General features: G+C 39.0%; 3 protein-coding genes across 3 annotated transcripts; 1 reads left to right on the forward strand and 2 right to left on the reverse strand.

The window, feature by feature from the left end:
• The first annotated feature begins 819 nt into the window (after positions 1-819).
• Positions 820-6,421, forward strand: LOC108604819 (clumping factor A). Its single transcript, XM_017994429.2, has 7 exons — positions 820-1,084; positions 4,772-4,829; positions 4,891-5,166; positions 5,344-5,401; positions 5,466-5,534; positions 5,588-6,031; positions 6,088-6,421. The coding sequence occupies exons 2-7, from the start codon at positions 4,821-4,823 to the stop codon at positions 6,210-6,212; spliced, it is 981 nt and encodes a 326-aa protein (XP_017849918.1). The 5' UTR covers positions 820-1,084; positions 4,772-4,820; the 3' UTR covers positions 6,213-6,421.
• A 765-nt stretch (positions 6,422-7,186) lies between these two features.
• On the reverse strand, positions 7,187-8,120 carry LOC108604820. The gene has a single exon (XM_017994430.1). The coding sequence runs from the start codon at positions 8,018-8,020 to the stop codon at positions 7,283-7,285; it is 738 nt and encodes a 245-aa protein (XP_017849919.1). The 5' UTR covers positions 8,021-8,120; the 3' UTR covers positions 7,187-7,282.
• Positions 8,121-9,491: 1,371 nt separating this feature from the next.
• LOC108601679 (activin receptor type-2A) lies at positions 9,492-13,965 on the reverse strand. The gene is made up of 6 exons (XM_017989588.1): positions 13,385-13,965; positions 12,187-12,372; positions 11,945-12,121; positions 11,205-11,347; positions 10,326-11,141; positions 9,492-10,261 (listed from the first exon to the last, which is right to left on the reverse strand). The coding sequence occupies exons 1-6, from the start codon at positions 13,431-13,433 to the stop codon at positions 10,082-10,084; spliced, it is 1,551 nt and encodes a 516-aa protein (XP_017845077.1). The 5' UTR covers positions 13,434-13,965; the 3' UTR covers positions 9,492-10,081.
• Between the last annotated feature and the right edge of the window lie 214 nt (positions 13,966-14,179).

Raw genomic sequence — 14,179 nt, forward strand, 5'->3', positions numbered from 1 at the left:
AAATTCGAAGCCAAGCTAATATACAAGTATACACTACATAACATAAATCTTAAATTTTAAACACATAATAGCTGCGCTTACAGCGTCATTGAAGGTCATTATGAGTGCGTACTCGGCATAGTAATTGTCTCAGCTGAGTTTGTTGCAAAGCCGCCATTTTCAATGGCCGCTGCCCTGACCCTTTCCGCTGCAGCCGCAAATTCAACTTCCGGCACTGGACACACAGCTGTTGTAAGCCACTTAACTGTAAATATGTATGTTGTGTGTATATAACTGTAAAAAGCTGTACGAGCAAAAGTTACGCTCATAAGCTTTCAATAGACATTCATAAGTAAGCGAAGCTTTATTCATGTTATGGCCTCGAGCTTTTTTGCAAAAGCAAAATATTTGTTTACAAATGTGCAAAGACTACAGCCAACTATTATAACTGTATTATGAATAAAATTGAATAAAATTAGCATATAAATTACTTTGTTTATATGCATTTAATTGGAATTGTTAACTTGAACGCCCTGTGCTTAAGCTTTTCGGCAACAACTACACAAGCTAAAACAGAATGAAAGTCTGCGCTGAGAGATAAGAGAGAGAGCGAGAGTGAGAGCGTAAAAGCTTTGGCTGTCTATGCCCAAAAGCGAACAAGTGTGTATAAAAAGGACATTTCGTTCAGTCAACGCTGTCAATTTGATAAAAGTGCGACGCCAAAAGTGCTACGAACAAATACAGTTTATGCAAATAAAGTTTATTTACGCCTGCAAGTTTAATAATATACACAAACAAATAAAGCAAAAGCATATATATAATATAATATACAAAATATAAATACAACAGTGCTTTAAATTGAAATAACTGCAAGGACTCTAATGCAACGACTTAGTTGCTGCTGCTGCACTCTCGCACTAAAACAATAACAACAGCAATAAAGTGAATTTTTCCAACTGCGTAGTAAGGCCAAGCAAATAATCGAGTTTAAAGCGTGTGGCCACAATTGTTTAATGTTTAAACAGCGCTAATTGAAGCGGGCATATCCAGAGAGATTCACACACAGGCCACACACAGCACAGCCAAGGCGCTTAAATAATTTAAGGTGAGTACAGCCATCACTCATTGCAATTATTTGTTGTTAGTCGTTGTGGTTGGTTAAAGTTGAAATTAAAATGTTACCCCTGTGGCAAGTGCGAGGCACTTGACAAACTTTGCTGCCTAAAGCATTTTTAATGATGCACTAAGCTTGTGCGTTGCGGCTTTAGCAGGACCTTCAAATGTTGCGTACACATGCGAACTGGCAATTGCTGCATTTATAATTTAAAGCTTCAGTGCCTTGAGTATAAAAAAGCCTCTTAGTCTAACACACACAATAGTTTTGTGCTTGCTTTTTATTTATCGCTTGTCATAAGTTTGCGCCCAAGCCGCGACACTTGTAACTATTTCAAGTATAGACCACTAGAACACACACACACACACAGAGATGTTGCGTATGTTGTTTAAGTTGCATGCGGCATTCTGAGTGCAGAGACACATACATACAAAGACAAGTGGCGCTTGTTCTCTTTTCTTACGTTTTGGTGTCAGCGTCTGCTATGGGCGTATAATTATAATTATCGCTTGAACGACTTGCTACAGCTTAAAGTCGCGTATACAAATTTAATGGCGTAAACAATGCCAGCGTATTGACAATGCAATATGCGACAACAATGCAATGCGTGCAATTTCTTTTTATTTGCCTGTACCGCATTGTCAGCAACGCATATAATAATAGCGCCTGAAATGAGGTTAGATTGCTCATACGCCATGTACACCATGGCATTCCATTTTCAAATTCCCACACCACAAACACACACACACACACACAATTGTGCATATCTCGCTTCACTGAGCTGCACAGCTTAAGCACAAAGCGTACCTTTTGCTTTGTATGTGGTTTTTATAAATCCATAGCGCAGTTTTTAGGGCAAACAAACTGAGCGCCACTTTAAAGCCATAAACGTTATATTGTAATGATTATAACGAGCTCGACTAGGGCAACAGCCCAAATAGCCACTGCAATAGCCAAAATGTATAAATTGCCACATAAATTCGTTTTTATTGAATAATATCAAGTGACAGTTATCGCTAACAGGAATAACAACAAATGCCATATAGTTAGTACTAGTTTGGCTGCCAGGTGGTCTGAGTATTTACTGCAAGTAGCGGTAATTGTAGGCTAGCAGTCCAGGATGTTGGCGCTGGCGCACGCCAAGCCACACACAGCGCCAGCAATTTGGCAAACACACTGGCCATGTCGCGTCGCTGTCGCCAAAACGATTTTACAGTTTTTATTTGTTGTTTAGTTGGCTGCCTGCTTGGGCTGGTGCGCATAAATTATACATATTGCAATTGGACTCTGTTGGACTGTTGCTGTTATGCTGACCGACATGTGACCCCAGCGTATATGTAAGCAACTTTATGGTTCGCTGACTTCGAATAGCAGCAAGCATTGTGCAATTATTCATTAGCTTGAGTGGTCGGCATAGAAATTAAAATTGCCGCTAGGCACTTTAATAATGCAAATTAAACTTGGCTGGGAGCAGCAGCAGCTGCTGCGCATTTGCGTTGTCTTTCAATAATCAATAAGTTGCCTATATAGTATTTACAGTGTGCTGAGTGATTTACTAGACAGTTAGTTTTATGCATTTATTTGTAATTCAATGACAGTCACGGTCGAGCCGGCAAGCCAGACATGTCTGACATTTGAAAATGCCAAAAGCTTAAAACAAAATGAAAACTAAATTAGCAAGCAAACAGTGTCTGGTCTACTGTAGCATACTCTTTAAAGTTGCCTTCAAACTGTTGCCATGCTCTGGAAATGGCAAACAAACAAATCACAGACAATTGAATGACTGACGTGCGACACACACACACACACACAAAGAGAACTGAACTGACAGCAACAGCTTTCGAAATCAATTAGAATGGAAGACTTTGCAGCAGCTTGACATGTAATTAAGTACAATTTGACCAGACAGCGGCAGAGTAAACAAGTCGAATAATGGCCAGGTAAACAGTGCTAATAACGACTTCTCTCATACTTATATAGCAGTCATACTGCTCTGCAGTATTGGTAAATCAATGCACTAAATCAAAGGCTTGTCAGGCCATAAAGCGAGTGCATGTCCTTGACAGTGTGCGCCAGCAGCCAGTCAGCCAGTATACTATAGTTGGTATAAAATTTACGTAAATAACTTTCAATTACTGAATGAACACACAGACGGACACACACATGCGCAAACATTGCTGCATAAATATGGAAAAATATTTGTAGCATACCCAGCGGTGCTGTATGCCAAGCACCAATTAAAGCCCAACAATGCACGAAATAATAAACGAAACAGTCGCAAAAACAACAACAAAAACAACATAAAGAGTAAACAATTTCTCGCATTTCCATTTCACACCAGTTACCAGCGAAAACAAAACGAGACTGCATAGCACGCACAATCAACATTTAATATAAGCACTAACGACTACAAAATACGCTGTAAAAAGCTGTAGTTATGGCTTTAAGCTTAACAAATGTATCACTTAAATGCAATATTTATAAAGTTTAGTTGTGGGAAGAATTATTTAATTGCATAATAGATATTATTTATATACACTAATTTTATTTAATTACCATTTCGTGCTCTTCAAATAATTTTTAAGTCCTTGTTAAATAAAAAACTGTATTTTTTTGCTTTAATATAATATTTATTAAAGCGTATTATCATTTAATGTCATAATCGATATTAAATATAAATACAAATTGTATTTAATTAACATTCGTGCATTTAAAATAGCTTTTAAGTCTTTGTTAAATTTATTAATTGGCATATTTCATTAACAACAGTGTATAAAATATGAAAAGCAAATTATTTGTCAGTCAGCACAAAGTGCGCCCACCCCCACCCCCATCGTACGATGCTCAAAGCGGCGAGGCTCTCGCTTAGCGCAGAGCGATTGAGCGCATACGAGCGAAAGACGCGAGCGGCGCTTCTCTTGCTGATAACTTAAACATTGACTGTCGCTCACGCTCTCTAAGCGACTTGCGCTCCCAGCTTCTAGTCTTGCCCTCTGATCAATGATGAGAGGCTGGCAGGTAAGCCCGCAAGCGATGCCACTTGGGTGTCGACTGTTGGCGCGTAAACAAGCAGTGGCCAAGCTGGCAACATAATAATAATAAATAATTGCAAAAATAGCTGTCGCTGGTGGCTTTGAAAAATGGGAATTCAATTTACTTTAAATTAGTGCTTCAAATGGTAATTACATTTTTCATTTATAATATAAAGCTGAGACATCTATAGCAACAAATATATATAGAGCTCTTATAGCTGACTTTAAACTATTATAATTGCAGTGTATATACATATAGTAGAGTCTTAATAACTGCCGTGTTGCTTGCGTTAGCGTGTGGCGGCTCGTTAAAACCCCCAGCAGCATTGCCTTTGCCATTTGATTTTGCTTGTTGTTGTTGTTGTTGTTGCCACAGACAGAGCAAAGTCTATGCATGTATGGCATGCGGTCTTGTCTGCGGCAATTGCAAATCCTTTGAGTGAAGAGTGCATAGTAATAAGTCAAACAGGCTCACACACTCGCACACACACACACACATATATGGTTGTTAGCTGCATTTGTCTAGTGGCAGTGGCAGCGAAATTAGCATTTGGCATTTTAAAAATATCTCAGACCTTTGTGCACATAAAGGTCAGACCAATTTACCTTTGCTACACTTACTAACAAAAGTATTTTACACTTTTAGCTGGCACTTGGAATATGCGTTTGCAATTAAAACGTTAAGCACTGGAAACATGGCCAATGTAAGTGGCAATTGAAAGTGTAATTAATTATTTCAACAATTGTTTTTGAATTCGCTTGCAGCTGCAAGCGGACAAGTCAAATGGCAATTGCGTCTATGCGGACAGTTGCTGCCACACAGATAATGCGGTTGCAACAACAGCAACTGCAACATCAACAACTCAGAATACGACAAACACTATAAACATCATGACGGGCGCTGCTGCTGCTGCGGCTGTTGCTGCCAGCTTGCCCACATCCGCCTCTTGCGAGGACCTGGATCTGGATCACAGCCAGAGCCTGTCGGAGTACACAGACGCCGATGAAAGCATATCAGCACCAACAGAATTTCTAGCCGAGGTAAGTGGGTGGGGCTGTGCATAACTTGGCTGTTGGCTGTTGGCTTTTGTACTCGCGCTTATTGATTGCTAATAAATTGGGTTTGCGCGCATTTAAGTTTAAGCCCGGCCAAGTTTTGCCTTTAGCCTGTAGCATATTACCATGAACAATGTTATCTGAATGTTGTTTGCTACGCAGTTTCTGTCTGCTGTCATGCTCAAGGACTACAAGAAGGCTTTGAAATACTGCAAATTGAGTAAGTTCAGCATAAACTTGATCCAACAGATAAGATATTTATAACTATTCGCTTGCGCTTGCAGTTTTGCAATACGAGCCAAACAATACAACGGCCAAGGAGTTCTATCCACTCATATTGGACAAGCTGCGTGGTAAGCCAGAACAATGGAACTAAAAGCATATTTATAATATATTTAATTGCTAGTGGCTGCAGCTAGTGACAGCGATGAGAACTACAACAAATCCTCATCGCCTGAGCTGAACTTGGAGCTGGAGCTCGAAGCTGCGGCAGACTGTGAAGAGGAGGAGGATAGTGTTAGCAGCAATTCATCAGATGCGGACAATGATGATGAAGTCGACGCAGAGCCGGAGGATGAGGAAGAAAGCAGCAGTGGCGATGACTACGAGCTGCCCATTGATGAGCCACAGGATGTAGCCGCAGTTGGCAGCTTGGCGGCTCACTCGCACTCGCTATCGCATCACAACTCTGGCTCATCACGCAACTCCTCCAGCGGCAGTGGCGGTCGCAGTGACAATACCACGCACTCATATTCCAGTCTGCTGCTGGAGGACGACAATGATATTGTGCCGCTCAATTTGCAGTTTGGAAACAAGGATTGCCATGCCGCCGATCTGGATGTCAGCAATGGTAAGTTGGAGCTGGCAACTCAAAGCAGCAGCAGCAGCTAAAGCATTTGCTTCTAGGCAACAAGTTGGCCTCGGCCTCCTGCAGTGATTCGGAGTCGCCAACAGAGCCGTTGACACAACGTCTGGCGGCCATTTTGCGCTCCAAGTGCGGCGTCTCGGCCAGCAACGATGACAACTACTGAGCCGTCTCATATATATCAGCGATTCGTATGGACAAATATATGCCACTATATGCTATAAACCACTTATATATGTATATTCTTGTATACTCGTACTCTGACAGTTTACAATTTACAACTCCTTTGCCCAACTAGTGCATTCGCTTTACACAAACCTAGAAACCGTCCCTAACAGCATATGTATATATTATATATGTTTGTATAGCTGCAAGTTGTTGTTACTGAATTTCATATCAAGGGTTGTTTTCGCTTTCCATCTAGCCGTGTATTTCCCTAGAATTACGAACATAATGTAAACAAAATCTCATATTAAAGAATGCACATATGAAATAATAGACGAGTCTATGGTATACTCAACACATTTTATTAAATTGTTGTAGTACCCTCTTACTCGGGTATATAAACAATATATAGGCCGTACAGTATAAATATGATTGGAAGCATGACGGGATGCCGGTGATACTTTTTTAGTACCAGGGCAATAATAACAAAGTCGCACGAATTATTTATCAGCAGATATCATAAAACAACAATTGTGAAAACTACGAAGGCGTGTATCTTGGTCTCGAAGAGAACACTTCTCGATTTCATGCAAGTGCTATATAGTGAGTCTTAAGGATAGCGTCGAGTCCCACATTTCCGAAGGTGTCGGAGCTAACATAAAATATGTTGAGCGACACTATGGACGACAGCTTAATATTCGTGTGTTGAGATACAGCTCTCGAGTGTATGATGTCTGGTGGACATGGTTTAAAATGGTCCAAGGTCACAACACTACATACATACGTACATATGAGCAGAGAGATTTTGTACATGATTGATTGGTCCCCCAGTATATTCTAACTATATACCTTTAGTAACTATAGCATATATATTTGCCCCCTCTAAGTTATATATTCTCTTTGTATAACGTATTATATTCAATATATGTATTATGATTAAAAGTTGTAATAAAGCGAAACGACAGCTGGCTATATGTAATCTTTTTATCTGTAAAAACAGTGCAGCTTTAGTAAAAGCGCTTTTATGTATTGTCTAGTCTATTTACAGCACATAAAATCTGGAATTTTAATTTAATTATTCGAATATCTCCAAGGACCAATAATTGTACTTCGTTTACGAGTTATTCCCTCTCTTTTCATATAATCATCAAATTCCTCTGCTGTTCTGTCCATAGAGAAACTTTGTGGCTTTGTGTCACTCATCACCAGTTCGCTCATCTTTTTGCCATTCTTTGCTATTGTGAATTCACCCGCATTAAACAGCCGTCGACGCTCCGCAAAGGTCAGCTGACGTTCATTAGTTGCTCGTATGACATCTTCCAATACACTGCCAACCTTCTTATTTAGTAAACCCAACTGACTGTTTGATGGAGTGAGAAATTCAACATGTTTTTTTGAATTAGAATCCACAGAACGGCGTCGTCCTGACTTACGACTTTTCTTTTCTGTATTTTTAAGTTCACCCTGCATTTCAACAATGGATTTGATCAGTGCGACTGGATTTAGAGCGATACCTTTGCGCGGATGTGGAGTGCCGCGAACTTTTTGCTCTTTTTGTGTTTCGTTGATTATCTCTAGCATCATTTTCTCTTCGGTATTTTCTTGCTCACTAAGACGTGCCCTTAAGGTAATGGCATCCACACCTTTTGATTGGCATGGATATGGTGTTGAGGATCTGTTTCTCCTAAGATGCATGAGTCCGTAATCCCGATCACTGAGCGCTATATTAGTTTCTTCAAAAGACAGCCCGTCTGTATGGCGTTTCAATTGCGTTCTGAATGCCGATTTCTTAGCCTTAGGTGACTCCATTTTTAAGTTTACTTTTTTTTTGTGGTATGTATTTAAATTGTGTATATAAAATGTAAGTAAGTAGTAGTGTGTACTTTCAAGTTGTGTATTTGTGTAAATATTAAACTGCACTGCTTGTGTGTGAATGACACTGCTTTGCCGGCCTACTACGCAGGCCTGACAAATATGGTTTGTGTCTCGGTTAAATAAAGCCACACACTAATATCAATATCAATTGCTTTATTATTATTTTTATTTCATTTTTATGAATTATTTTTATATTAACACGACATCCAATCGATTTCACAGTATGCTGTTCCTTTATATTATAATTGTTTTGATTTTATACGTAAAACTTTTTCATCTTAATTGAGTGTTTTGAAAACATCAAACATGCTCGGCTTAATGCTAAATCTTTGTTTTGAATATACAAATGTACATACAAAATAAACTTTAAACATTTTTTGCGCCCCACATCCAGGCAATGGGACCGTTTGTATGTATGTTTGTATGTAATCCTTGCATATAAAAAGTATTCAGAAATTTAGTTTATTCATCAAAATGGTTCAAAATCGTTGTTGAGTATGTAGTATAAAAAACTGTGCCGAAATGTTTCATTCTATTTTTCATGTGATATGTAACAATCTACCGTGTTATATTATTTATAGTATCTTTGATTTAAATACTGTTTGCAGTTGCTTATTTCATTTGTTCTTGACATATATATTGTTAATATGTATGTATGTGTATTTTCAGCACCATTCAAATAATTATAAAAAAAAAGAAATTTAACAAAATTATTGCTACTATCATTTATCGAGTTGAATATTAAATTATTTATGTTTGTAATGTCAGTTGCTCAGAATTAAAATCAGGTAATGAAGCATTGTTTGTATCTGTTTTCGGCCATTAGTGGCTAAATAAGTATAAATATTAAATGTACCTAAATATTTATGTTTTGTTTGCAATTGATATAATGAAATTATGTCTTGTGATTACTTTGCAGAGTTTCGTTTACTTAAACTAAGATATATTTTGTTTGTCATACATATTAAATCAATTTACAATATTTAATTTTCAATAATTAGATCGATTAATTAAACTTCTTCACGTCGCATTATCACTAAAGTTGTCCAAGACAAACTATTTATATGCAAGTACGCTTGTATGTGTGGATGTAACAGTAATAATAATAATACATTTGACTTATGAATGCTGTGCTTTTGCTTTTCATTTGTATTACAATGATCCTAAGTTTAAGTGTATGTGTGTATTATCATTATATATAATAAAAAGAAACTGTCATTTGAAAACTTCAGGTGTATCTTGTACTCTTCAGTAGAATATTTTATGCATATATACGTCTACGCCTATGAATTGGCACAATCAGAATAAAATAATAGTAATAATAAAATAAAGTAAAGCAAAATCAAATTGAAAAGATAAATGTAATTTATTTTAAGCAAAAAATGTTAAAAAGTATTGTTTTAAAAGCACAAATTAAGTGATTGTGCATAAATCTAAAATCAAAGCTTACGAGTATACATAATAAAAATTAAAATAGATTTACACTCTAGGCTTAACAGCTAACAAGGACAAAGCTTGTCTACGCTTAAATGAAAAGGACATCAACAAGAATGGCTGGGGGCTTGGCAATAATTTTAACAGCTTACAAAAAATCGCACACAATTTGCAATTTAAAGAACAAAAATATAAAACAATTAATGCATTATGCATCTATAAATGAAATCAGTCAATGAAGTTAATGTGAGATGAACTAGCAAATAAACATGTAAGTATAAGTTTTGTTAATGGGACCCAATCGGCCCACAATGTCTAGAATTTTGTTCTGTTTTAGCCTAAACGCTAAGCTAAGTCTAAGTGGGTGCGTGGGAAAGGATATAATGGGTCGTAAATTGCTTGTGCCAAATTGCTGATGATTGCAGCACATGCTCGATGAGCTGCCTATGCACAATACTTAAATGAATCTAAATTGTTTGTATTTGAAATTGAAAGCGCTTCAAAGACACTTTCTGTTGCTCGAATCACAGTCCGCTTTGAGACTGTGATTTAGTACCGCTTCTATAAGCAATTTGTTGTCTCCTTGGCATCATCAATGTTTGTGTGATTCTTGATTAGCAGCTGGCTAGTCGGATACTTGTTGATTTGTGCAAAGCGCTCCATGACGCAAGAAGAGCTGAGACGCGCCTCAGCATCGTGATCCCAGCATTCCTCCATTGTGTCGCAGAATATGCTAAGACCCTGTAGAGCACAACGAAATAGATTTTTAGTTATTGTTTAAATGCCAATTAAGGCATATGCCTACCGCATGGGCACGCCAGCTGCTCAGCAAATGTGGACGCAATTTTTTCATGACAACGCTCTCTTGTACTTCATCGAGTGTGGGACGCTGTCCGAGCTCCGCCTCAAATGGCAGCTGATATTCACCCACCGGACCCACAACTTCACAGCGCGAGACCATTTCCCACAGCACCAAGCCACAGGCATAGACATCGATGCGCAAGAAGGCATCGCGATTAAAGTTAATGGCACCCTCCAGCACCTCGGGCGCCATGTAGCGACGTGTGCCCACCTGACCGTGTGTATCGCCGCAGGGTTTACCTGGCTGAAAGATCATAGCCAGTCCAAAGTCAGCTATGCAGGCGGTCAAATCGCCTTTGAGCAAAACATTTTTCGACTTGAAGTCGCGATGAGCTATAGATGGCTTCAAGCCCTCCGCCTTAGTGCCAGGAATCTCCTCATGCAAATGTGCCAAGCCATTGGCCATGGACTCGGCAATGCGAACCAGCTCCAGCCATGTAATCGTATGCGACTTTAGATAATCGCATAGTGAGCCATGATGCTGATATGTGGATATCAGCCAATATTCCGGTTTATCCAAATGCTTCTCAACGCCCAAGAATTCCAAAATATTTGGATGTCGCATGCGTGGCAGCTTATAAATCTCATTCTCTGTTGTCCACGAGTCCTTCTCCTGCATGCGAAAGATCTTGACGGCCACATCCATGCCGTGCAGCTTGGCTTGCCACACATCGCCAAAGCGACCGCTGGCCTTTTGCTCCAGCAATTGTATGGGACGGTTGCTGAGCAGCGGCGACGAGTTTGTAATTTCCGCCTCGTGCTAATCAAATAAGAAAACAATTAAAGTGAAATTCAATTGGAGTGTTAAGCGTTTGATACTTACAGTGGGTATTTCGTTGAAGTGCGACTTGCGACGCCGATAAAAGGCCAAGAGCAATATCAAAAGTAGAACCAGAAAGGTAAATAATGAAGCGCCAATGATAAAGTATATAACATTGCTGTTATCCTGTGTCTTCTCCTTGGGCACTGTAATTAACAGAATATAATTGTTGTATTTAACAAGAAGAACGCTTTGCTACAGGTGAACAACATTTTAAGTGGCACCTGTAGTTGGCACAGGGTTGTGATGAGAGCCTCAAAATGAAAAACGAAAGAAAAAACGAAAGTTCGCCCCCAATTTGTGCATACATGAGAGATAAAAGAGGCAGAAAAAGAAATCAAAATAATACAACAAAGTGCAAAGCACAAAAGACGCATGCCAAAGCCAAAGCAAAGCGGGCAAATCCTCTTTCAAAGCAAAATGGCATCAAAAAGATGAAAAAAAAAAATAAAAGCAGTATTAAGGGAAGCTTGTGTATAAATTGCAACATGTGCAGCAGCAGCTGCTGCTGCTGTGGCAGCCACATCAAGGCAACTTCATAGAGAGTTCGTTAACACGAATAACAAGTTCGCTTGAGTTAGGCTAGGGGGCTGGGCATGGAGCCACCCAACGCCCGCTGAAGATGCAATAAAAATGAGGCAACAAATAAAATAAATACGCTATGCCAAAATTGGGGTAAGCATAACAACCCCTTTTTTAATTTTTTTTTATATTTTTGAAGCCGTAGCAGCAGCCTCTCTTACCTTGTGTGGTTGCCTCTGTGGTGGTCGGTATATACTTGTGCTCCATGTTGCACATGTAGCCCTTGCAGCAGCAATAGTGCATGTTGCCCTGGCGAGGCTCCGCGCTAGTGACGCACGTGGTCTGATTGCATTCGTGCATGTTCGTAAAGCAGCCCTTCATCTTGATTTTTGTAGCGCCTGCAGCAATAAAAAAAAAATTATGAAAATTAAAATAAAAAATCATTTGGAGCAGCTCTGCATACCCGTTAGCTCATCAAAGCTCCATAGCGCATAGCAGCTGGGACTCTTCTCCCCCTCCACCTGGCACTGCTCCGTTGACATGGCGCACTCCTCGCCGGGACTGCAATCCTTCTCATCATAATGCTGGCAATATATGTTGTGGCCTTCGGGTAGTATGGCGCCAGCGCTGAAATGCACCAAATGACAGCCTGTGTCCAGGACGTAACAAATCAGTGTTTGTATGAAATTGTTTTACTCGCTTAAATACTAAATGTACACACAGGATGTTAGTAACAAGTCCCCTGGCTTTGTAGCCATATCAGGTATAAACACGGACCAACGACCCCAATACAAATGGCGCACGTTACGCTAATCTGTGAGCTGGCATATCGAGGGGCCGGCCGTTGCCATTGAAAGCAAACTCGCAAAGCATCAGGACTATACAAAAATTAGCTCCGCTGGCCAACAGTGGCGTTGAGTGAGTCCTCTGTTTAACCCCAATGCGATTGCAGCCAACTCTGTGTTTGTGTGTGCGCTAATCCACATGCAACTAGAGTGCACAGTGGTACTATTTGATTAATTTGCACTCAATATATAAAATAAACATTGCAGCTTAAACATTATACAAGTAAAATGCCACATATTATTGCTAATTAATACTAATTAAATTATACTTGGCACCACTGTGCATGGGTAATTGGATCTGTATCTGTGAGCGCACATGTGTGTACACACACATTCATATATAAGTATATATATTCATACACGTGAGCAGATATTTACTCACATAAGCATGCACATTATGCAGCTGGAAAAGTAAGGGAACAGTTTTCGAGTGGCGCTTGCCTACAAAGCAATAAAAGATAAACGACAGGGTTAAAGAGCTAAAGCAAGAGCGAGAGAGCGCCCACGCGAGATGCTAAACAACAAGTTTCTGGATGCAGGCATCATTGAAGAAATAATCTTACATACACATTCTGTTGTTTACAAATAAAATATATATCAGCAAATTTTGCTCTCTGTAGCTTTAAGAAGCAAATCTGAGCCCATGTATTAGAAAGCGCTCGAGGGGTAGCCGTAAATATTATTGACGGCAGACGTAATTAAGGCGCCAGCCCCACTCACTCACTCACACTAAAGCAATTGCAGTGCACACAATCAGAGAATTTATATTTATACATAACACATGTGTGCATATGTGTGTGTGAGAGCTATACATACCAAGAATAAGCTGCACTGCTAGATATAGCACAAAATCGTATTTGAACATTGTGTTTTGATGCTGTTATCGCTGTAAAATTGTTTACAATGCAATTATATTCATACGTAACTAAACACGCGCGGTGGTTATAGAATTTCTGTTGATTATTTTGGCACACAATTTTTCCTTTGAGGAAGTTACATACGTTATTTTTTACGTTTTGGCTTTTTCTTGTTGGTTGCAGTTGTATACACTAAATGCTTGCTGTCAGACTAATTTATGTTGCACTTTTAAAAACTATTTATTAACTATGGTACTTTATTATGTATGCATGTACATTAATATGTATGTATGCATATGCATGTTCATGTATGTATGTTTGTACATATGTGATTTATTTTCCTCAGTTGCTTATGTCGCAGCAAAGTTGCTGACCACACGTTATTTTCATGTGCATTTTCTTGTACTGCATTCGCTCTAGCTGTATTGTAATTATCACATTTTCCTTGTCGACGCTATATGTTGCCTTTAACGCGCTAGTTTTTCTAATTTACATATATTTAAAGAGATTTTTTCACATTCGCGTTCCGTTTCTTGCATCTACCGAGTTAAGCAATATCTATTCACCTGTTCCCCATCACGAGTATTTTCTAGTACTAGGGTGACCATGCTCTCTATTCATCGGCTTAAAATACATCGACTGTACACATCGATATTCATAAGAATGTTTAAAAATATAAGATAATAATTAAAACGTTACATCTATGCGCTGTATACCAATATATATAGTATAGGCACTTCAAGTATTTCACCAT

This window comes from Drosophila busckii, chromosome 3R, assembly GCF_011750605.1.
Source record: "Drosophila busckii strain San Diego stock center, stock number 13000-0081.31 chromosome 3R, ASM1175060v1, whole genome shotgun sequence".
Lineage (NCBI taxonomy): Eukaryota > Metazoa > Arthropoda > Insecta > Diptera > Drosophilidae > Drosophila > Drosophila busckii.